Here is a 25,661-nt window from a genome sequence, read left to right as displayed (position 1 = left end):
CTCTAAGCCATTTGACAGTATGTCAAAACCCAGCAAACTTAAAATGTAATAATATAACGATGAGAGTAACAGACAACAACAAAAACAACCTCATGTCAGCTTTGACTTACTGTATACAAGCATATTAAAACGGTCAGAAAATTATGATTTTTATCTTTTATATATATAAATATATATTACAAGCATACCTTTAATCAAGGATGTCTACTTCAAAAGTCGAACTAAAAAGGTGCAAGAAGTGTTTGTGCAGTGAAGCAAAGCTCCCTACTGGCCTGCAACTGTAAGAGAGAAACTGTGACACTTAAGAAAACAACCCAGGCAAAACTGCCAAAGTTCTGTCATCTTTATAACTAGAAAGGGCTTCAAATGCTTCTTTTTTTTTTTTTTTTAATTTTTAAATACAGACACCTGTAATCTCAAATTTAAAGAGATTATAGGTGTGGGGAAGGATAATGTTCTAGTAGGAGTAGCCATTTTTCAACCACTGCCTGCAGCTGAACATGAGCAGGACTTCTCTTTTTTCCTGTGCTCTGGACACAGCCCACAAAGGGAGAAAAAACAACAATCTGACCCTCAACCCAAAGAAAAAAGAACTGAACAGAACAAAAAACAGATGAAGCATAATCAACCATCATCTGCTAACAAATTTACCCAGATTAAACAAATGCAGACCTGGAAGCAGATGCTCTTCTGGGGCTCAGTGGAAGCCTTCAACTTAACCTCTCATTAAATCCAAAAACAAGCCAGATTTCTCACTCGGCAGTCCCCAGTGTGGTAGAGTTATTACAATAAAGTTTCATTACAGTAAGGTTTCAAACGAACCCTTAGAACAGCACATTCTGCACTTACTATTATGCTGACTTCTCAAAACCGTGCCCTTAATTCTACAGGCAAAAGCAAAATTCTGAAGACCATTTTAAAAATGAAATAAATAAATAATTCTGATAAAGATTTGTTTACACGCTTAAAGCAATAGGAAGAAAGACAACTGCTGAGGAGGTTATAGTGTCAAAGCTTCCTTGTCGCTAACATCGCAATTCTGCTTCTTTTCAACCAAAGCAGGATGCTCCTGCTGCTCTGAAGCAGTTGCAGGACTAGTGGAGGTAAAGTCCATTAGTTGCTCCTCAATCTGAGTCCATGAAGACATTGATTCATGCACTGTAATGGTGTGTTCCTCCATCTGACGCTGAAGACTATCCATTTCTTGCCTTTTGAAAGTTTTGGGAACAAAAAAAGAGCAAATATTATCAAGCAGAAAGTTATAACTAAATGAAAGATAACTGAATTAATTTCCTGATTTCTGATACTTACTTCAACATTATCTAAGCTAAAGCTGCATACACTAGAAAGAAGTCTAAACAAAACTTAGAAACTGCCTTTAGTTTAAGAGAAAAACAAATACAGTACACTTAATCCAAAAGTAAGTGCCAAAAATGCAGCAACTCCTTTACTGCACATACTTGCTGCCAAGCAAGATGCAGCACCATTTCCTGAGGAAAGGCACTCAGCATCTGCAACCTGATAGACATGGCTCCCTTGCAGATCACAAGCAACCCTGCTGATAGTGAGAAGAAACAAGCACCAGTTTCTCCACTAGCAAGAGCAACTAAAAATAGCTGTTTCTGGTTTGTTCTGCAGTGTATCTATTTGTGTACTGAGAAATTTAGGATGAACATTTTGCCTACTTGTTCTTTCCTTATTCCACTGCCATATAAGCAAATACTTAAGATAAAGGAACATCCTAATGTCCTAAATACAGCCCTAATAAGAGGAAAATAATTCGTTTCACAACTCTTTTTTTTTTCTCCCCTTTAGTTGTCAGCTGGTTTCCTGGAAATGTTTAAAAAAATATTTAATACAGTTTCAAAAAACAGGTCATACTTCAATTGCCGGAGACAGCTGTTCAGATTTTTTAAAGGCTCCTTGCTCACAGCTGTCGATGGTTTTAACAGTTCTTCCAGCAAGGCAGCAGGCACCGGGCAATCCGGAATCTTGACTGGAGTCACAGGATTTGAAGAATTGTTCTCTCCTTTCCTCTGGTTAAAAGGAAAAAAGAACAGTCAGAAATAAATTAATCCATTTCATCCACTTCACTTGTATCGAATGAAGCCTCACACTGTTGCTACGTAACACAACACACTTCTGATACAGTTACATCTCATGGGTCACAAGTGTAAGTTCCTAACCTAAAGTCAACTTTTAGCCATACTCATAAGTAAACAGAAAGCATGCAGGGCTACTCAAGAAATTACCCTATGAAAGAAATAAAACAATAGGGATTTAATGCAGTTCACTTCTGTTTTCAAAACAAAAATTAATGACATTATTTCAGTATAGTTAAAGAGAACAATTCAGGAAAGAAGAAAAATCAAAAAACCAACAACAGTTGTGTATAATCAAAGAAGTCCTTCTGGATATTCTGAGACCTGCAGGATGAAATATAAAGACAGATGTCTAAAAGAATGAAACAGAGAAGTTCTATATGAAACTCCCTTAGCGCTTGAGAGAAGAAAAGTGCAAGAGAGCAAAGAACCATTAATAGTTAGCTTCTGAAACTGTGAAAGAATAAAAAACTAGATGGGACCAGAATGGAGAGGATAGACATATCAGCATTAAGAAAATACTATCTAAATACTTGTCCACTAATCACTATTTAAGCACTTTTTTTTTGCTTTATTATAAAGAGTTAAAACGGAAATGTAAGATAATATGCTAAACACAAAGACTTTTAAGGAAGAAGATGTGAGATCAAGATCGGTCAAGTTGCTTTTGCCTGGAAATGTTGCTGTATTTTTTATTTCAAACTCAGAACATCATTAAGTCTATACCACAGGCAGGCATTTCAGTTAGGAATTTTCACCAAGTTTCCTTGCAGCAGAGTATCTTCCAGTACTGTAACCTAATGGCACTACTACATATTCCTTCTGCTCAAATACCTTCTTCATCTTGCCATGCTTCAGGTCCATCTTCAGTTGCTGGTTCTGCTGCAGCAGTGACTTCATGCTGTTCTTCAGTTCACTCACTTTAGCCTGCAGCATAAACTTATCCTTTTGAGTCACCGACAGATCTTCTCTCACCATTTCCAACTCAGTCTTGATATTCTAAATGGCAAAATAAGGAAATGAATATGATGCATGAAAAAAGTATAGAATTCCAGCCAATTAATGGCTCCACCACCTTATTCAGTTTCCAGGGGAAACTAGAAAAAGTAGCAAAACACAACAGCGCTATATGAAACTAATTAACCTTGGCAGAAATCCAGAAATAAGATAAAAAGTCAATAATCTATTTTGTCTAATGAAATAAGCAGCTAACAGCCCAGTGCAATTAAGAAGAAAAGCTGAAAAATACAATGAATAATTTTTAAAAAAATAAATTTACATCTATTCAAGTAATTAGTGCAAGTATGATTTTAAGCTATAAAGTACTGTTTTTAGTTATCCCTCTACACCAAAACCAGTTACCCACCAGAATCCCCATTCGCTTAGATTAAATACCTGCAGGACAACTTGCATCCCTTCCAGTTCCTTATGGCTGCGCTGCTCACTCATATCCAACTGCTGCTTAAGTGTTTCAATTTCTCTTTCTTTTTGTTCTACTTCCCACTTGAGGTCTTCCACCTAACAGAAAGAAGTACCTTTAGCATTCTGTATTCATCCAATGAATCACAAAACCTAAAGTATTCTTACCTAAGTCTCATGAATCCTTCCTGTCTCTAAGAAAACCTCCTAAATCAAACTATTAAAAATTGCTGAACGAAGGACAAAAGAAATCACACAACACATCATAAATAAAGACAAACACAGTAAGCATGCAGCTTTTACCTCTTGGCTTACTAAAGGCTGCTCACTAAGCTTTTCGTCCAGCTTTTTCTGCAGAAGTTGAAGCTGAGATCTAGCTTCTGCCAGCTCTTGCTGAAACTGTGATACTTCCTGGGAATGCTTTTCATCCTCTACCCTAAACAGCAGGATTAACAGAAACACACACAGCAGTTACTCACTCTGCCCAAGCACTTCATTCTGTTAGCTATGTAATCACAAATGACACGACAGTGCATGGCACCTGCTTATAGCTTTGAAGTCTTTGCCAACAGAGTCACAGCAAGAGTTAAGTCCCCAGTGACAGATGCATAACTACTTGAAGTACCACAAAAAAATCTGTATTCTATGAACACTGGTCCACTTACAAACAACAGATTATGCAAACAAAAAAAAACTGTCAGTGAATTTGCTTTTGTTCTAGGAAGAACAGAGTTAGCCTTAGATCCATTCCCACATAGGTCTCGTAGTTTCTTACAGTTTAAGAAAATACGCTCTATACAACAAAACAAACTGAATTTCAATATATTGTGGAATATATTCAACCCTCAAATTCATCCTCTATGTAATTCTTCAGAGCTGTAAAGAGAGGAGAACAATATATATTTAACTTGCTAACTTTTACTAGTACCAAGAAATAGTAAAAATCCAGGTTGAAAGTAAAAAAAGAAGAGAATGGTGAAACCTACATACAGCCCACTTCAAATCTAATTTAATCACCAAGACACAGAGACATGCAAATACATGCCTGGCATCCAACCATACATTTTATGATCAAGCTCAGCTAGGGCACATTTCAACATAATCCAGTCCAGGGCAGTGAAATCAAATTTCACTAAGATACGTGTTTTTCAGAAGGCTTCTTTTATGTCCTGTACTCTCAGAACTTAGGCCTTTATTACAGCACACTTACTGCAGTTTGTCCACTTCAGCCTGAAGGGCTTGGACAAGCAGTTCTTTGGCATGTAGCTCTTTCTTGACCTCATTGAGCTCAAGGGCAGCAGCTCTGTAATGTCGTCGGTTGTGTGCTGCATCTGCTTTGGCTGCTGCTACCTGCAAGAAAAAAAAAAAGATGCCATTTTCTTTGCTCTGTCACAGTAGGAGAATCATATGGGGATGTAGGCCAAGGGAGTACAAAACAAAACAAGAAGAAAGTTGTGCAGCAGTATTAATTTGCTGCTAATACTTCTTATTTTTGTTTACAAAACACTGTTAGTGTTGTCATCCTTATTAACACTACTGGTAAACAGGTATGTAACAAAGAACCCTGACTGCAAGACTGTTTTTTCAATGCAACTTTTTTGATGAAGCATCCTCACTTCAGGATGCGCTCCACACACTGCAAGTTACAATGGAATTTTCTCGGTAGTCACAGAGCATGGCTAACAAACAGGGCATTACAGAAAAGATATCAACTGATCTTTCAACTATCGTCCATCACAATGGAGATCCTACTGGTAGCACTACATTGTAAAACATACGTTTTCTGTAAAGCCACTGCCCAAATACTTTACATTTAAATCATCTTTTAAATGTATAAAATAAAAGAAGATTTATTACCTGCTCCTTAAGGTCTTTAACTTTTGACTTTTCTTTCTCCAAGGAAGCCTGTAAAGCTTGAATAAGTTGCTGCATTTGCTGGTCCTCTTCCTCCTTCCGCTTTAGGACTGCCTGAACCTGCATCACATCGCAAAAACAAATGCACGTTTTGTCCAGAAGATCTCATCTTCACTGGAAGATCAGACAAGCTGGTCAATATGAATACTAGCCAATGCAGCAACTGCAAAGCTTCCCTCTGCTGTTCAGGTCAAATGGTAGCATGTTGTAGGCAATTCTTTGTTCCCATTTGTTTATATCCCAGGAATACATTACTACTGGCATACAAACCAACGTTCATCTCAGTGAATCCTTATGTGACACAGTCTGCACATTAAGATCCAGTCTTAAATGAGTCAAACTTTCACTACTGCAAGTTTTTCTGCATGATTTATTCCGCCTCCCACCAGCAGCTCTGCCTAGTGCCAAATCTCACTTTTCATCTGTTGTTGAGTCTCATGCTACTGCTGTTATGCAACACACAGGAGATCCAGAGCTGAAGAAAATGTGCCAAACTTGCATCATGCAAGTGATGACCTCTACATCTTGTTATCAGAAATACCAGCCAGTTCCTTTCTTAAGATATTATACCAAAAGTCAAATACCTGTAGATTCAGTTGGACCAAATCTGCTTCTCTTTTTGCTAATGCTGTTTCTAGAACATTGTTGTGCTCTCGCAAAGCAGCGTTAGACTGACTAAGGCCTGTGAGTTTTCCACGTTCATGTTCCAGTTCAAGGGCCAACTTCTTGTTAATTTCTTCTAAACGTTTTATCTTCCTCCTGAACCCTCGAGACTCCTGAAGCTACAGTCAGAGAGAAATCCAAAATAAACAAACAGTTCCAGATTACTACCTCAAAAAAATGAAGTCATTAAGTTTCATAGGTTGTTGTTTTTTTTTAATATACAGCTCAAAATAGGCACAGTTACGTAGTAGTTGCAGGGTTTTTTTTAATTATTATTTTGGAAGACTAGGATGCTTGCTAGACAGCTGAACCTCTGAGTACTGCTCAGATGCAGAAAAGTAGCAGCTGATTTCTTTGGACTGGCCATTAAAAGACTGATTCATGCACAATCACTATCTTGTGACCACACACAGCTGGTAACTAATAAAGGAACTACCCTTCTCTCTTCTTTTCCTCTATGCTAAAATGATTCATAAAACCATGAAGAGCCAGTATAGGGCAGCACAACTGGCAAGTGCCACCAACACAGCATTTCCTACATAAGGTCCAGATTTTCTGCACTGTTGGAATAAAATTACAGTATTAAAATTTCTCTTTTCCTCTAGGTACTTTGCCTGAATTGCATGACAGATGGGAAAGTGGCAGTACAATCACCTCATCCTCAAGTTCCAGCACTTTCTCTCTGTATTCCTCAAGCTCCTGGCTGGTAAGTGAAATCACTTCTTGCAACTCTTTTTCCAGCATCAACTTACTGCTTCTAACAGCTTGCAATTCTGTCTCCAGGGCTTGAATCCTTTCCTAAAGACAAACGGATAAGCCAGATTATTGCATCATTCACCTGCAGAGGCAATTGTTTTGTTAAGAAGTTTGTTCCACTATCAACTATTAAATGAGCTGCTAGTGCTCAATTTAAAGGTCTTGCTCAGAGCTTTACTATTTTGGAAAATCTTCAGATGTGAAGACTTTTCTTTTTTTTAATTTAAAAAAAAAAAAAAAAGGAAAAAACCTTCGGTTGCAATCAGTAATCAGAAAAATATGGATGAAATATATAAAAAAAACAAAGCTTGCCGAATCATCTCTCTCAAATGTAAATAAGGAAATTCCAAGTATTTAGAACATTGATACCATGGTTCTTATCTAGTTTTATAGTCCAAGTATTTTCATCACTTCAGTTTAAAATAGTATTCTGATACATTTAATAATGTAGCAGTGCTGTGTTTATATTAACAGTGTTAAAGACATCCGTATACTTGAGCAATCTGGTTGCTTCCACCATCAGTGATTTGTGCTTTTAGCTTGCTCAGCTCTGCTTCAGCAGACTCCTTTGCAGTGAGGGATTCCTGCAGTCGCCGACTCAAAATGCTGACTGCATTCTCATAGGCTTTATGCTTTGCTTTCATCTCCTTTTGAGCACTGGTCAGATCTGACCCTAGACGCTTCATTTTCTGTTTCTGCTCAGTAATGGCCCTAGAGTGAAAGCATAAACAAAACAAGGTTAAGACAAGATTTGCCAGAAAACACCGCTGAAGGATTAATTTTTAACATGGCCCAAGTGAAAAGCTCAGTAATTAAATAAAATCTACATACAGTCCACCTATAGCTACCAGCTGAGCTGTAAGGATCCCACAGGAGACAGCACCAAAGCCTTGCTGTAGTTAAGGCAAGCAATGCCCACTTCTCTCCCCTAGTCCCAAACCACTCATCTCAGAAAAAGTCATCAGGTTCCTAAGGTATGATTTTGGCTCCTTGCGAGGTAATGACTAAGACTTCTGAGAGCAATTAAAAAACCAGAATCTTCATACTGAAGTATGTAATATACACTGATTTTAGAGTAAGAATTCAATTTAATGTGTCATCCAATCTGAGATCACTGATATGTTTTGTAAAAAGTTTTCTTCTATGATTACCAGTAAAAATAAAAAACAAACCCAAACTTGTTCTCATTAAAACCATCATCCTAGCCAGTTGGGGCTATAAGACACTGAAGGAAAACTAGGATTAACTAAATGTTAACTCCAGTTAACATGTTATACTATGTTGACCTAATATACATGCTGCATGGCACTTATCTTTGCTTAAAAACCATAAGTGAATCAGAGAAGCTGGAACTCCTGCTTAGCACGCAATCAACATTTTCCCAAATAAGAGTAAGGCATAGGAAAAGTCTTACTGCTACAAAGGTGTTCACAAAAACAAACATCACAGTTCTTTGGTCTGTACTAAAAGAACAGACTTACTTCTTTGCTTCTTCTTGCATTTGTTCTACTTGCAGTTTTAATGTCTGATTTGCCTCAGCAAGAGATGCCATTTGCTCCTTATCAAACTGCAGAGACTTGATAGGAAAGGAGAAAATATACACGTTTGCTTTATGTTGGATTACAAGGAAATAGATGTAAAGTTTCAAAATTATTTTCAACTCTAAATAGAAACAGTAGGAAAAAAACAGCTATTTCAAGGTTCTCTGTCTTCTTTGCAACTCCTTTGCATTTCTTTTTAAATGAATTCCTCTGTGGCCGCCATGATAACACGTATGCACAGAGCTCTGTTCTGGTCCTCGCTCTCAGACAGCACTCACTTTGAGACCAGGTTAACTGCTTCCATGTCACCTCTCTGCCACTCCTGTAGCACCCTCCTCCCTACTGACTTACAGGAGATATTAGTTACTGATTTGTGGAAGGCATATGCACACCTACATATACAGCATTAAGTAAGTAATCAAGAACCTTAACTAGCAGGTAGCTACTCTGTTTATTGACTAATAACAGAACTAATGGAAATAACAACATATCCTGTATGCTACACTCAGTGTCCAAAGCTTAACAGCTCCCATACCTGTAGGCGTGTTTCCATTTCATCTCGTTCCTTCTGCACAGACTGAAGATGATTTTCTATTTCCACCATCTGCTGGCGGACCTCAGTCACTTCCTTCTGTAGTTTCGAATGTTCAGATTCAAGTGACTGTTTTTCTACTTGAATTTGTAGTAGTTCTCGTTTTAACTCTTTCATTTCCGAGTCCAGGCGCTTCTTTGTAGCTTTCAGTTCACTGATCAGCTGGTCCTTAGAACTTGCATCTCTTCGATAAGCTTCCACCATTACCTTGTTCACAAGAGTTCAAGAGGAAAAGATCATCCCTGTAACTCTAAAATCTATAAAGTTGTAACTTACTGTGAAGTATTTACTGCTGTTATTCCAGTTTTGTGGGGGCATTATCAAATAATACAAAACGACATCATCTCCTGTGACATTTTCATGCAAGTTCAGAGACTTAATCAACTCAGGTATCAAATCAAATAATATCAGCAGTTCATTAAAAACTAAGGGAAGAATGTTTATAGCAATATGGTACACTTGTCTTCATATTCTTTATAGAACTTCCTAAATGCTACTTTTTAAAAACTAAATTGTAAAAAACTATTACATGTGCACAATTAAAAACCGTTGACATGAGAAGGGGATTTGCTTGCAGCCCACAGTTTGAACAGCCTTCTCAAAGCTAAGGCAAACAAGCAACAACAACTGCTGGCAGTAGGATAGAAAGTAGATCAGTGGTGCCATAATACATATATTTTTGCAAATCAATAACATATCAAATTACTATTTTAAAGCTACTCAGAATAAAACTCAAGTAGCAACCACTTTTCAAAGCTGCAAGAAAATGATGGTACTTGAAGATTTTCCTGAGTGCTTTTGCAAAAACAAATTTGATATCAGAAAGCCAGAGAAATGTTATGTGATGGACCATTTGGCAAAGTTCCTAAAGTCCTATGAAAGCACCAATTGATTGGTGAATCTACTTTTATCTTAACTGCAGATAAAAATTCAACTGTACTGAATACACAAACCATATAATTGTGTCACAAAGTTATTTGTATTTGGTACTGAAAATGGATTCCAGCTTCCTCACAAAAGCCCTCAGAAGTACCCAGACTGCAAAAATCTGTTCTTCATTTCTAATTCTCTGAAATAACTTGCTTTTGTTTACCTTCTGCTGTAGGAACTGTTCCTTCACTTTTTGAACCTGTTTTTTAAGGCTGCCATTTTCCTGTTGCAGATTTTCTACCTGCCAGAACAAAAACCAAAAGATGTTGCTTCACATGCCACACCACATATTCTACATTACTTCAAGCACTGACAGTACCTTCTACTGTGACTGAACATACTGCCTCATCTAATGAGGATCCAGTTTGTGACTAGGTATAGCAATGACACATTAGATAACCCAGCACTTCATACAGAAATAAATTTACATCTTATAATGAACCATGTAGTAAACAAGGGCCCCTTATTCTGACATTAAGATTTTAGTTTGTGCCATTAATCTATATACATGACATCCATACAGCATCAGTTCACACATACATGATCTAATCAAGAAAGCAGCTGGTTCTTTGAATAGGAAAAAAAAAGCAATCCTCATTATATGTGCATCCACAGCTATTTTATACTTCTACTGGTAATACTAACAAGTTCCATTGCTCTCTTCAAAAGAAACTTCTACGGATTACCAGGAACTCATCATTAGCTGTATTCAATCAGCAAGCTCTTCATGGAGCTTTCACGTGGAGCTTGGATGCCATAGAAGATAGAGAACTTATATGATTATGACACTAAGGTGCAAAAGGAAGGGTCACAATACTTTAAAGCAGGCACAAAGAGAGTAAGGGTATGCATTAGACTTAATCTTGTTAACCAGCTCAGTGCCTAAAAAAAGCCTTGGTTGGTATACAGCAATATCCAAACCTAACCCTTCTGTACTGTTACAAGACAAAGGCTCAGTTAAACATGACTAAATTACTGCCTATAGGAGAAGTTTGATGGTATCAAAAAAGAGTATATCAGAAAGTTATTTTCATGTGGTCTGTACTCAATTTTTTTTTTTTAACTTATATTTTAGAAAGATGCACAGAACAGAATCAATTAACTTCAGCTTCCCATCTCATATAAAGAAAATGCATAAATCCATACAGATACCAAGTAGTATGAAACTGTAAACATTCTAATGATATAACAAAATATAAAGCATCAGTCTTCCAACAGAGAAATATAACAGAATTATTAAAACATTCCCAATTAGCTGAATGTTGAAACCACACACATAGATGAACCTGCCTATACAAATCTCCTGCCATGTAACTGGCAACGTCACGTGCCTGTGGCAATACTGAATTGCAACAGCTATGTTTAATAAAGACACTTTTAGGGATTTATTACCTGGCTTGACTTGATTGCCATCTCTTGCCTCAATTGTTCTAAGATTTCTGATGTTACTTCTGTATCTTCTCCAAGGCGTTTTGTTCCTTCATCAAGTTGCTCTTGGCTTGCTTTTGCTGTCTGCAGAGCTACTTCCAAGACAATCTTCTCATTTTGCAAATACTGTATCATGTCATCTTTAGAAGTAGCATCACTTTGGAACTCTTCTAATCTGGCCTTCAGTTCATCATACTGAGTTTGCAGGTCATCCAGGGTCTGCTCTTTGGTATGCAACACCTCTTGGGTCATGGTGAACTGTTTCATTAGATCTAGGTGCTCTTGCTGTAAAGATTCAAGCTGCAAATCTCTCTGATGCAAAGTCAGTTTGACCTGAGAAAAGTATTTTAAGATTAAGTTCATACAAAATGAACGTTGTATTTGAGAATGCACTGCAATAAAAACAAAATATTGTAACTACCATTGAGCTTCTAGGAGAAAATAACAGAAGATCCTGACTGCCTAACAAACTTTGGACATTGATCTATGCTTCTTATCTATATTTGGAATAATTACATATTGAACTCACTAGCAAAAGCAACTTCTAAGAGAACAGTTCTGAAATTTCACAAAGGTACTGTTATTGAGATGATTTAAAAAAAAAAAGGAGAATGAAAGCTTCTCATCAGAGGCAGAGCAATTTTCACATGGATTTCATTTCTACAGAAATCTTTCAGAAGATTTACAAAAGTTCAGAGCTCAGTATTTACTTACTATTGCCTTTTCAGCCAAATAGGTGTCTCCTTTGCAATCTTTGGGAAGTTGTCTAACAGCCTACCTGATCCAGCTCTTGCTCGAGTATTGCTGCAGAGTCAGCCATTTTCTGAAGCTGTTCTTTCTCATCCTCAAACTCCTCTAGTTTTCTCTGCAAGTCTTCTTCCACCATGGTTTTAGCCTCTTGGATCTGCATGAAGGCAGCTTCTTGGTCCAACATGTCAGCCTGCACAGAAGAAAGTAAGGAGTCAGCATTTATAATTTCAATGGGTTGGGGCTGAGTGCACATGCTCTGTTGGGAGAATAAAAAGGAAAAGAATAAACCATCAAGAACATTTCTAGATGAAAGAGACAAACAAACATTTTGATGTCTGCCCTACACACCAGTAGATCTTTACCGAAGTCAACCACTAACATACATAAGACACATCAGAAAGAACAGTGAGTGCCACAGAGACAATCTACAGTCTTACCTCAATATTCTGCAGCTGTGCTGCAATACGTTCCTTTTCTTTAATAGATCTGTGCTGGGTTTCAGTCAACTGCTGAGACAATGCCACATTCTCCAGTTTGAGATGTTCCAACACACCTGCTTGGGTCATTTGCCCAGCCTGAAGGGAAGGAGAAAAAAATACACTGGTTAGAAAGAAAAGCCAAAATTCAGCCAAAAAACGTCAAAGTCCCAGGGGAAGGGAAAAAAAAAAAAGGAAAAACAAAAACAAACACACAATCTGTGCCTCATCTCAACTATTACTTACATGGTACTACAGCTCTTCACAAACATAAGACAAGTGTTTTGGTTATATTTGTGTTTCAGTAGTGATATGACCTAACACACCACGATGAAAAACAAACCAGCCCCCCCCCCACTCTACTCTCCACCTGAAGCATACAGAGTGAGGCTCCCTTATTAGAGTTTATAAACAACATCCCCTCGATAAAACTAAAAAACCAACATCCTCAGTCCCACATGCAAGCAAATCACAATACCTGTATATTAGCCATCTCACTCTGCAGCCTGACTCGAGCCTCCTGTGCAAGTACCAGCTGCTGCTGGTACCACTGTCGCACATTTTGGAGAGAAGTGATTTCTGTTTCAGATGCTTTCAGCTTATTGGTCAGCGTGGTCCGTTCCAGCTGCACTTTCTGAAGTTGGTTCTGTAAGGAAGCTAACTGCTGTCGCAGATCATGAACTAAAAAAAGGAAAAGAAAGAAGAGGGATTATCATACACCATCACTCTGATTTCATGCACAGGTTTTCAAGGGTTATTGCTGTGTTCACAGCTTATTTATTTGATCAAAAACATATGCACCTCATTACACAAAGATTGGCTATTCCAAGCGAGCCGAAATTCTAGAATAAAAAAATATTAGGGCCATAAGCAGAACAAAATTAAAATAAATGAGTAGTTTTTAAGGTTTTTAAGGGGTAGAGATATGAAATAATTAAAAAATAAAATTGAAGATCAGGTACCCTGAGATGGAGATTCATCATTACAAATTGATATTTGTATATGTTTCTAAAAACCAGTAGTCCAACAGTATTAAAATACTTATGCCTCCCTCTCCAAGCTGGCAGTGTCTTGCAAATTGTGGCACTTGTGACACAAAATAAAAAGCAATCACCTTAAAATTCAGACTCTTTTTGCTAGTATGACATCAATACAATGCAAAGTAAAATTATTTCTTGTTCTTGGGCTTCACAATTATGTCAAAATAAAAGTGTTTCTAGAATATAAAAATTGTAGAGATCATAATTTACATCAGCCCACCTGTGCTGTCTCTGGTGAGAACACTTTTTTGCATATCTTCAACTTTCAGCATGAGTCTTTGGTACTGCTCCTCTGCTAGCTGCAAATCGTTATTTGAAGAAGCCAAACTAGCGTTCTTTGCTTCCAGGGTGTTTTGCAGGTCAGCCATTGCTCGTTCCAGGTCCCAGCAAGACTGCTTTAATGTGGCCACTTCGGAGCTCAGCGATTCCTGCTTCTGTTGGCTGCTTTGGCTGTGCTCCACCTGCGCCTGAAGCTTCATGTTCAAAGCTGCAAGTTGGGCCTGTAGCTCAGCTTTCTCCTTCAAAGCCTGAATGCGTCCCAAAAATAAAACACAAAGGTCTTAACAGAAAATACACTAATGGCTGACTACAGAAGATACATAGCAAAATGACTTTGCTAAGGCAAAGATCATTTTGTTCTAAAAATCATTTTTGACATGACATCTTGCCTACCAAATTTTCAAAGAAAATACAGAAGACAGCACAGACAAACCACACAATGTTTCTGTTATAAATCCTGACACGGTTATTGGCATGTAAGATTTGTTTCCACACTTTAAGTAAGAATGTTTTACGTTATGTACATTACACCATTAGTCAATACAAACTGAAAATACAGCAGTACAGACAATCACTAGCACAACTCTGTATTTATCATCTCTAGATTGCTTTTGTCCCTTTTTTTTTTTTTTAAAACCTTTCAACAGCTTTACTGACTTTATCTCCCTAAACATCCTTGTAATGCAAGTAGTTCAACAATGTTTTTACAAAACACACTTCCCTAAGAGCAGGAAGCCCTTGAAAATTAATTAACACATTAACATAATTTGCTAAATACAGAAATTCATTTTCTACCTGATTAGCTTCTACAGAAAGTGCCTCTAGTTGTCCTTCGAGTCTCATCTTCTCCTTTAGCACCTGCAACATTTCGTCATGAGTTCCTGTGACAGAGCTTTCCATAGACACACTGCAGAGACATCACATACACAGTTAAAGGGTTAGAATGCGACACTCACCTACCTGAACAAAAGCATTGCAAAATTAAGAGGTATTTAGAGTCCCTAAGAGAATATGCTTCCCACGTGACCTAGCAACATGCATTCCAACTTTGAAGGATCCAGAAGAAAGCGGAACAAATTTGGTACCATCTACAGAGAAAGAAACTACATTCACACTGAGGTTTTATATGTTAGCTTCCTACATTTGCAGCTACTAGAGTTTATTGTGATATCCATACTTTTGCTATTTTTACAGAAGTGCAAGGTAACAACAGGAAGTGCAAAAGAAGGAAGAAAAGGTATTTGGCAGAAGGGTTTCCTTATTCTCCTTCCACCATATACAGCTGAAGAATTCAGAGAAAGCTGACAAGATTTTCTCTCTCATTACTGTGAGAATTAAGCCTGTGATGAGACAATCAGTGACAACAGATTTTACCCTAATGTCTCAGGGAGCTTCACTTTACTCCAAAGGGGGGAAGGGGAAGAGGTAATCTCTAAACTGCTACATATTCAATATTTCAATCACTGCATTTGCAGACAAGTGATTTAAAAAAAAAAAAACAACACATAAACAACTGCATCAGTAAGGGCTTCAGCAGTCATCCACTTGCTTGCCTATAATCAGTTTAACACCTATCACACACATGTAAGCTTGTTAGACTCAAGGGCTGCAGAGACTAAGAGCATTAAGGACAGGACTCTTAGCATTACATAGTGACTCAACGTCTGAAAGATCACATAAATGATCATAACAAACATCACTGCTTGAGTCAGTTATGTCAACACTTTCAGGCTTTAAAGGCCAATGCCACATCAGGGACTCTGTGAATAAATGCTCCACAAGCAAATAGATGGAGGCAATTGCTAGCAGAACTTTTAAAACATCCTATCAGTGTCAAAACTATCTTTCTCTAAAAAACACATTTAGTCAGTAGATACTCGGTGATCTTTCAGTTTCTTTTAGAATCTCTAAGTTAAAAGCAGATTTGATCATGATGAATAGAAGTTTCATCCAATGTTAGTAAAAGAGCAATAGACCACCGACTCTAAAAAAGTTAATGCTTGGTAACCATCTGACTGTATATCAGTCTTTCTTACCTGCTAGAAATACTGTCTCTCCGGCTCCGTATTTCCCCATTAAATTCTTGCTCTTGGGCTTGGTGCTCCACTGCTGCAGCCTGTAGCACTTCACTGATGGAAGGAAATTGCCCTATTGCATCAGGATGTATCTTCTGACCATTTATTGTGTATGGAATTCTCTGTTTGCCTTCTGAATTTGGTAAATTGTTATACAGCCCTTTTCCTGATACGCTGCTGTAGGTAGAGCTGTCGCTTTCATTTCCATCCAGCCTCATTCCCACTTCACTTCCATCAATCTCTGAAATGCTATCTCCTGCCAAGGAGGAATCCTCTATTCGATCATCTGTGTCAAAAGGCAGACTGATCTCAGAAACAACTGATGCTGGACCACTTCTGCTTTGCTTCAAAGTCCCACCAGGTAAATCGGTAGCCACGAGATTCCCTGCAGAACTTCCAGAGCCTGAATCTTCAGTTCTGTAGTCAGCCAGGGACCGGATCTTACTGGACTTCGAAGACTTTGAACTTTTTCTCTCCTTTGAAGATGCTGGAAGTCCCAGGCTTCCCAGTTTCGGCCCCCTGGGGACACTGGTCCGCAAAAAGGAGTATTCTTTTGTCATTGCTACAGTGCTAGCCCTTGGTAAGATTTCTGGATTTAACATCAGCTCAGGATCTAGTGTGCTGGAGGGCCGGCTCTTGGTTGTAGACTGATTAGACTGAAAGAAACCAAGAGACTCCAGTAAATTCCAGAATGTTACACCTGAACTAGTGTCAAGAATTTATTTTGTTGAAACCCTGAACTTTCACATTTATATTTCAGCTCACTTCATGAACAAGGTGAGCTATGTCAGCAATCAACTCTATCAAGACTCATGATCAAGATAGAATCTAAAAATGAACAGAAAGATTGTTGTGGGTGAAGCTGGCGGGTGGCTGAGCACCACTGTCCTGACTACTGTCTTTCCCCCAGAGAGATGGGGAAGAGAACTGAAAAAAAAAAAGCGGAACTTGTGGGTCAAGATAAAAAGTATTAAGATGCAAAAGGGAAGAGGAAAATAGGATAACAGATATAATAAATACATAAGTACACAAAACAAGTGATGTGCAAGCAATTGCTCGCTGCCCTTCTCAGGCTTTTGTTTTGGCATGGTGTCCTATGGCGTGGAACATCCCTTTGGCTGGGTTAGCTCAGCTGTCCTGGTTCCGTCCCCTCCCAACTCCTGGTGCCCCTCAGCCCCCTTCACTGACACAACAGTGTGAGAAACTCAAACGGCCTTGGTTCTGTGCAGCACTGCCCAGCAGCAACTAGAAACATCAGTGTGTTTTCACTAAAGCCAAAACACAGCATTGTACCAGGCACTGTGAAGGAAAAACCAACTAAGTTCCAGCTGAAACTAGCAGAAAGATAGAGGGGAAAAAAATTAAATAAGAAAACTCTAATAGTTATTTCAAATCTTAAGTTTAAAGTTATCTCTCAGTTCTGTTATTTTTTCATATTCTGAGTTGTAAGAAAAAAAAAAAAAGAAAGAAAAAAAAGGTGTGTTACCAATACAGTAACAGAACCATATTCTGTACATCCAGAAGGAAAAAAAAAAAAGCATGCTTTTTCACATTTGGAAAAGCAACTGAATTTGTAAAACATAGAAAACATAATTTAAAGCACAGAGAGAACGAAGTTTCCAGCCTACCAACAGCTGTGGAAGCTACAACACCTGCTGTGTGCTACTCACTCTTTCCTGATGTCTCTTCACCCTGTACTGTCTGAGCTGCTCTTCTAGCCGCCTTCTTGCCTGAAGTCGTATTTGCTCTTCATTCTCCAATGGGAGGGAAGACTCTACTGAGCCTGTAAGTGAAGGGTATCTTTACAGTTAAAAAAAAGAAAACTTCAACAGGCAAATCTGATGCAAAAAGAAACAGCCCCTTCTACCACCAGCAACATGCTTCATGCTTAAGCAAGAAATGCAAGGAAAGCCCAATAGCATGCACCCCAAAACGTTTTCTTCTAACATATTGTTGTGTAAGCATTGATAATGATTGTGGATTTCAGTTTGTCCAGTTTCCCAGTGCTGTAGTTCCTCTGAGTACATATGAAAAGACGAAGATCCTACAGCAAGTTTTGTTCACCTGTTCTGCACTTTGGACAGTATTGAAATTGAATAGCTATGACAGACCTACAGTCTGCTCATTCTTCAAAGATCTGAGAAGGACTATTCAATAGATATATTCTCGTACTCTGCTAACTCACACTGTCTGTCCAGTAGGAATGCTTTTAAAAAACAATCCACAAATGTTGTGCAGCATAAGATTTCTCACAGTAAAGGCTCCTCCCTTCTCTTCCTCTTCATTACTTAGCTCAAAATGACCTCCTTTTGTTTTGTTGTCACCTGTTACTCCCCATAATCAGGCAGGAAGATCAGAACAGCCTCAATCCCAGAAAGCATAGATCCCCCTCCAGCGTGAGAATAATTTCTAAATGTTAAGGCACGTGCTTTAGCTGCAGCAGGGGGTGATATACTGAAAGAAAATGAATTTTAGTTCAAAGTAAAAGCTTACTGCAAAAACGACATTTAGTCCAAGCTGAAATGATAGTAGAGGTTTCCACAGTCAGGCTCAGAGAAAAAAGCTTTATGCAGCAATGGAAAGCAGGGGCACTATCATAAACAGATGCTTACACAATTCTGTTTCTTGCATGGGAAGGCTTAGTTTGAGAGACTGCAAAGCTTCTTTTCTAAGAGCTACGCCCTCAGCACTAGTTCCCTGAGACTTCCTTAGGCTGTCATGGAAACCAGGCACACCTGGGGATGACTCTTGACCCTGAGGACTGCTGGTGGGATCAAAAGATATGGGAGAGTCAGGGAAGAGCAACTCTGGCCCATTCTGGCAGGCGTCCGCTTTGCTGTTTAGCTCCAGACTTCCCTCTTCATTTGGCACTTCGCTGAGGTTAACACTGGTGGCTGGAAAAGAAAGTTTCACTGAGCTATGCTGCAAACCACCCCATGTATCCTTACAGCCCCATCCACACACAACGCCAATGCTGCTGCCTTTGGACAAGAATACAGGAATTGCTAAGACAGTAAGTAAAAAACACAGTGTTATAAGGGGATATTCCTTCATTTAAAAAAAATGAAATACCTTTGATTTGCCTGAACACAGTGCCTTCAAAACAGGATCTCAAATGCAATCATAAAATATCTTCAAAACTTCACACAAACCTTGTTAGATTTCAGAGCACTGCACACCAACACACACAACACAATCTCTGTCTCAGCACACTGCAAACCCACTGCAACCACACTCAGACTCCGCAGGCCCTGCATGGTGACTCAGCTGTTGGGCACAGCCCTGGGCACGGGGACAGAGAGCTCCCACCTGCCCAGCTCCCCACATGGGCCAAGCACAGCTTCCCAACTTCAAAGATTAGCTTACAATTTTCACACAGTGTATCTTCCACCAAAAGTATGATAGCAATCCTTATGTGAATCAAAGTAATAAATCTAGCACTTAGAAGGCAATTCAAGAACCACTTTGATGCCAATTCTGTCTCATTTCCTTTCCCATCATGAAGACACTTCTTTCATGCCAGCCCAATACTTTGTAGGTTTGTATTTCTCACACGTTTTTACTTTGCTCCATCAGGGGTTCCTTCCATGTAGGGAACTGCTGCTGCAGCAGAATTATACATCTAACTTCAAATGTGTTACATTAAACCTCTGCAAAATACCTTGTCAGAGCAGAGAAGTGAAGCAGCCCATCTTTCTGCTCACACACTGCATATCACTGGGATAACCAGAACTCATGAGAATAACGAAGAAGAAATCACTGTTGCTTTCCATAAATATGTCAGACAATACTTAGCATGTGTGACCACCAGGTATTTGCAAGTAGAAAGATCAAGTCTTCCATTTCCCCTCCCTCGAGCTGCAGACATGAAAACACAGTTTCTTGCATTTTCTTTTTAAAAAGTTTGATGTGGGGAAAATAAGAGAACTGAGAAACATTCAGTTAGAAAAAAGATCCTCTCAGAACTGAAGTGTTTCTAAGACCCATATTGGAAATTGGTGACACTGATTAAATACTTCAGTTACTGACTTAGACGTCAGTCCTTCACCATGTTGCTGTTGAATAGTTACCCTTATATGATGAGTCCCTGCAATCTTCTGAAAGCAAAACAATTAAAAAGATAAAGCTGTGCAGGTCTGCGGTGAACATGAAAGCACACCTGAAGTACAACCAGCCATACAGGACAAACTGAGAGGTAGGAAAGAAAACAGGGCTTTTTCCACTGCTGTTCATTTGTTGCTGTGTCTGTTAGGCACCCACCCATCCCAGCAGGGATGTTTGCAGGGCTCTGACAAAGGAAACAGCGTGCATAGAAAATCTACAGCTTTTCATGGCAGGTGGCCTGAGCGTATCAGCTCCCTGTGCTTTGAATTGAAATGCTCTCAAGTATCATCTTTGTCATACATGTGCAACCCTTCTGAGCTCAAATCAGTCCTCTGATACAGCTCACCAGACGGAAGGGATGGGTTGCAAAGGAGCAAAGGGGATGGAGCTGCTTTAAAAATGACTAACCATTATAAGATGGAGACATTTTAAAACTGCAGCTTAGGAATGTAAAAAGGAAATTTTCAAGAGAGTGAGTGCTATGAGTACCAACACTTTGCACGTGCAGAAATAGTTTCTGCCCACATTTCTGAAACTGCAGCTATTACTGCACTGAGCCTATACTCTATTAATATTTTTTCTTTCACAACTGTGAGTGGTACACATGGATTAAAAAAAAAGAGATACTGGAGCAAAATTCTGGAAGAATGGTTTCCTGGCAATTTCCTGAGGCCATGAGATACTCAGCATCTAAATGCTGTCTGGAACTGAAGTAATTTAATGGCAATGGTGTCAATACAACCATGGTCAGAACAGTGTGGGAGGAGATGAAATTTAATTGAAAACACTGGAGTCACACATTACCTATTTACAAGCCACAATTTGACTGTCTGGATGATGTCCAAGACAGGAGAAGGCAGGAAAGTGTGATCTCTGGCTTCATAAAAGATGAATGAATCAGCACACAGCTACACTGCCACTCTGATAAAGGGCAGAACGATAAGTGCACATAAAGTCTTAGGACTCCACTTTCCTGCCCGTGACAAGGCGACAAGTCTGTGATACCAGAGGAGGACCAAAGACTAACAGCTTTGTCACATGATCCCCTCTGTATCAACAGAAAGTTCCTTTAACATAAGCACTCTGTATCCTCCTTCAGTGTACGCATGCAGCTGCAACACACAGACCCCTTTCATATCAACTTGTCCCTCATTATCTGTAGTGGAAACATGGGAACATCAACACAGAAGATTTTCACAACGAAAGCAGTTCAGTGACAGCATAGGTAGAAAAACTGTTGATTTGGAGATTTTCTAAAACCCAGCATGATGAGGGCCTGGGCAGCCCTGAGCACTGTGACAGCAATGCTCTGTGCATAAGACCTGACCAGATGATCCACAGCGGTCCCTTCCAACCTCAGTTTTTCCATGACTTTGTCATCTACTCAGATCTGTACACTTTTAAGTTTCTTCTGAGCAGCCACAAGATTATTTTACTACAGTGCCTGCCCACATTATTTTGAGATAATTTGGGTGAGATAATCTGGGGAGTACATGCGAGCATCTCTCTTCTACACTGCAAGTTTAGAGAGACTTTCTGATTACGTTTTAACTTTAAATACTAGAATAAAATACTCCATTTCTGACCTGTTAGAACTGGCAGTTCTGAAGAGCTTCGTGCATACGTGGTTGGAAACGATTTTAGAAGACAGAGTAACACTGTGAGCAGCACGTGCTCAGTTGGTGCCTGATAGTATTGGGTAGTGCGAGTTTGTTTTGAAAGAATGAATTTTAAAACAGAAGAGTTTTCTCATGTGCAGAGTCATGGCCTTCACTAAACTTTCTACATAGTGCTGTACAAGAAATCTCTGACCTCAAGGACAAAGATGTCCTTCAGCACCACCCAAATAAAAGTAGCAGGGAAGCCTTGTGAGACTTGGAAATGATGCAGTTCATACGAAATAACTTACTGTTAACTTCATCTCCTGTAACATGCAAAGCTGACTTGGCGTTACAATCCCCATGTTCTTGAGAGGTGCCAGGAGCCCCACTGCTGCTCCTGTTGTCCAACAGAACATCCTGCTGCATGGACGAGGATTCCATGGTAAAAACAATCCAGATCACAGGAAAGTACTTCTTCTAAATGTGCTGCCAAGCAAACTACCGAGTCCAGTTTCTCTCCATTAGCAACAGCATCAAGGTGTTATGCAGAGGCACAGTTCTGAGCTTTCAGCTCTTGGTGAGCAGCAGGCGGCTGATGATTCCAGATCATGAAAACAGCTTACAGCCAAAGCTGTAATCAGCAAGGATCTGCATTCTCTACAAACAAATACAGTTTGAAAACAGCAGTTAAAAAGCAAGCAGCACTCACAGATTGCCTACCAGCCCATCAACTTCAAGAAACAGAACCAGCAGATGGGATAGTAATAGTGACAATGCAATACCACCAACTATCCAACCTCTGTAAATACAAAATGATCTACTTAACACCATTTTTGTCACCTTCTATTTTTTCAGTTGCATTAATAGATTGGTGAAATAAGGCAATGAGACACCATTCAGCAAGAAGAATGATTTAAGATCACTGTCCTTTTTAACACAAACTTCTCGTTCACGTCGGCTTTCACAAGCCAGACAGCACTCAGAGCTGCATTCTGCTTTGTGAGTCACAGTCTAGACTTTCATAACATATTTCATTCCAAGGACCTACTGCCATCCTGGTTCAAATCCTTTGGTCACAACACAAGAGGGAACCAGGGCTATTTTATACAAATGACATCACTGCTGTTTACTTGCCCGCAGAGCGAGTGGCGCACACAGTGCACTGCCTGGCCAAAGTCAGCACAGCAGCAGGGAGGGCACGGCCCTGTGCCTTGGGGTGCCAGGAGGGGATTCCCAAACACAGAACGCAAATCCCATCACCTGCACTCAGCTCCTACCTGCACTCAGACCTGGGCTACTGACGCCATCTGACAGAAGCCATTGCAAGCACTCACTGTGGCTGTCAAAATGCTCAAACAGACACCGACAGCTGAACTCGCGTTGCAGTTACCAAAGCAGCAGAACCCCCGATTCTGTGTGGCAGAAGGGATTTCAGGCCAGGCCTACATTCGGTGCAATTCTACACACGCTGCGTCCCCATCTCCAGAGTGCAGCCGTGCGAGCGCCGCAGCAGGGAGCCCTCAGGGAGCAGCAGGAGCTGCGCGCACAGAACCGACATCTCCGCGGGAGAGGAAGGCAACGAGCTCGCGGCCTCGGAAGGCGCTCCGCGTCAGAAGCTCACGGCAGCCGTCCGACGAGCAGCCGCCGTGCGGGCAGCGCCGAGCGGCAGAGGAGCGCAGACAAAGGCAGGACTCTCAGGCTCTCGCTGAGGCCGCGCGGGCGGCGAGCGCAGCGCCCGGCCCTGGGCACGCGACAGCTCTGCGCAGCCGGGCTCCGCTGTGCGACCCAACCCCACACACCGCAGGCCGACGGCTTCCCAGGCCTCCCGCGCACCCGCTCGTAACGCACGCAGACGCGCCGCGGGAAGGCGGTTAGCTGCGAGCCCCGCTAAACCTCCCGCTCCGCTCCGAGCACGGAGTGCGGCGGGGCGGCGGGGCGGCAGGGCCCGGGCCGGAGCGCAGCGCCGCGAAGCCCCTCAGACCGCACGCCGCCCCCGGCCCGCCCCCCGCCGCCCGTGTCCCCGTCCCCGTCCCCGTCCCCGACCCGGCCGGACCCGCACAGACCTGTGGCCGCCCGCCCGGCTGCCGCCCGAGACGTGGCGCTGCCTCCGCCGGGAAGGGGCGGGCGGGGCGCGGCGGTGCACCGCGCTTCTCCCTCCCCGCCGGCCGCCGCCGCTTCCGTAGGGCCGCGCGAGGCCCGCACCGCGGCCGCTCTTCCCCCCGCCCCGCCGGGCCCGGCGCTGCTCGGCGGGAGCTCGGCGGGAGCTCGGCGGTCCGGGGGAGCCGGCAGGGCGGCCGCTGCCGCCGGGCCCGGTGGAGAGGCGGCGGCTTTTCCGGACGGACCCTTCCGGCAGCGCGGGGAAGGGGAGCGGCCTCTCGGCCGGGCCGCCCTCCGGGCCGCGTTCCTGCCGGGCCTGAGCCGCGCGAGCTGCGCGCTGCGGAGGGGCGGCGCCGTGGGCGGCACTGCGCTGCTCCGCCGGGCGGTTTTGGTTTCGCTTCTCCCGTTTGATCGCTTTCCGCAACTTTTCTGCTCTGGATTTGTTCACGCGCGCTGAATTTCGTGAAAGCACGTCCCGGCGAACGGCGAACGGCAGAGGCAGGCGGGTCTGTGCGCACAGCCTTCGGTCACCCTAAGAGCCTGCTTGTTCCGTGGGTCCGGAGGGAAGAGGTGACTGACTTCCAGCTGCTTCCTGCTGTGATGCTAAGAGAAGGCTGTTCGATAGGTAGAAGTCAGGAAGACAGGAAAGCCCAAACCATCAGGGAGTCTGAATTGTTTAAAGAACTCACAAAGCTGCTAACCAGGCTCCTGCCACAGTGCTGAGGGCACTAGCAGGGCCCTCATCATCTCATGCAGTGGTAGCCCCTAAGGCAAGGTTTGGAAGAGAACAAACAAAGCAAAGTTACAAGCAAATTGAGGAAGAGGACTACTGCAAGTAGAAATGCAGGAAAGCACGGTCCAAGTGAAGCTGGCAAGGCAGCTGGCAAAAGATAGGGACAGGAGGAACATGATCAGGAAGGGCTGCACAGCGTGCATCTCAGCACAGTCGTCTTAGAGAATTTTCTGAGTGAAACATCTTTTGCTGCTCACAAATTCACAAACAAGGTCACAGTAAGGGACCTACACAAATACCTGGAAAATGTACATTGGGATTCAGAGAACAGCAGCTATTCTGCCCTCCTTCCGTGGGTACTCTTCTACAGAAATGCCAAGGACAGCATGGTTAGAAAGACTTCAATGTTTCACCCTCATTCACTTTTTTGCCCATCGTAAGGATGTAAAGCAAGACCTTTGCCTCCCACAAAGAGCTCAAATCAAGAACTGATGAGTCACTAATGTAGTTTTTCAGTCTGGATATTTGTCTGTATTTGCTTCTTGGCTTTGATGTCAGGTCTCTGGGACAATTTATTGCCCTGGCAAATCTCCAAAGTATCTCTGATTTTAGTTATTTGTCTGTCTGCCACATGGCACCAAGCCCCCAGTGCCAGGGATAACCACTGCTTCAGGGTCTGCCTCCAAAAGAGGCACAAAGCTGCAGCAGGCTGCCCAAAGGAGATGGAGGAGCCCTCAGACTGAAAGCTATCTATCGTCAGTAGTATAGGCTTTGGCAGACAGGGAGGTGTCATGGTAGTTGCTTAAAGCTCCAGGAGAATCATCAGGCACTCATGAGACCTTGGAGCGCAAAGGTTCCTGCAGCTGTGCAGGAGATGTATTTGTGTGCCCCACAGCCTCTGTCAGCAGAGAAAGAGCCAATGGCATCTCCCAAAGTTTACTGAAATCCCTCTTTCCAAGAGCTCCTCTCCCCTTCAGATACACGATGCACACACAGACCTTCCACCACAGCTGGCACAGCTCTCCTCCACCCTGCAGCCAAGCAGGGCTGTCCTGCCACTTCTCTGCAAGTGAGCTCCCTCAGACCTTAATAGGAATTGTCTTTTTCAGGAACCCACAAGGCTTTGCCCCTAAAAGGGGAAGGCAGTTTTATTTATTTTGG

The 25,661-nt window shown here is 41.5% G+C and overlaps 1 protein-coding gene across 2 annotated transcripts; it reads right to left on the bottom strand.

Annotated features, from left to right (window-relative positions):
- Window positions 1-370: 370 nt before the first annotated feature.
- GOLGA3 (golgin A3) lies at window positions 371-23,879 on the bottom strand. Of its 2 annotated transcripts, none has more exons than XM_031592777.2 (24): window positions 23,734-23,879; window positions 21,979-22,327; window positions 18,578-18,859; window positions 17,636-17,748; window positions 15,927-16,621; window positions 14,686-14,797; window positions 13,832-14,138; window positions 13,050-13,252; window positions 12,533-12,670; window positions 12,124-12,285; window positions 11,310-11,678; window positions 10,081-10,158; window positions 8,931-9,194; window positions 8,336-8,430; window positions 7,349-7,565; window positions 6,753-6,896; window positions 6,020-6,217; window positions 5,379-5,495; window positions 4,732-4,871; window positions 3,825-3,957; window positions 3,498-3,620; window positions 2,937-3,101; window positions 1,882-2,036; window positions 371-1,208 (listed from the first exon to the last, which is right to left on the bottom strand). In XM_031592777.2, the coding sequence occupies exons 2-24, from the start codon at window positions 22,109-22,111 to the stop codon at window positions 1,001-1,003; spliced, it is 4,551 nt and encodes a 1,516-aa protein (XP_031448637.2). In that variant the 5' UTR covers window positions 22,112-22,327; window positions 23,734-23,879; the 3' UTR covers window positions 371-1,000. The 2 variants fall into 2 exon arrangements, with proteins under 2 accessions (XP_031448637.2, XP_031448638.2); XM_031592778.2 differs by having other exon boundaries at window positions 18,701-18,859.
- Window positions 23,880-25,661: the final 1,782 nt, after the last annotated feature.

Source organism: Phasianus colchicus, chromosome 18, assembly GCF_987193195.1.
Source record: "Phasianus colchicus chromosome 18, bPhaCol1.hap1.1, whole genome shotgun sequence".
Taxonomy (NCBI): Eukaryota; Metazoa; Chordata; class Aves; order Galliformes; family Phasianidae; genus Phasianus; species Phasianus colchicus.
Note: the sequence above shows the minus strand (reverse complement) of the source record. Positions and strands in the feature narration are given on the sequence as shown.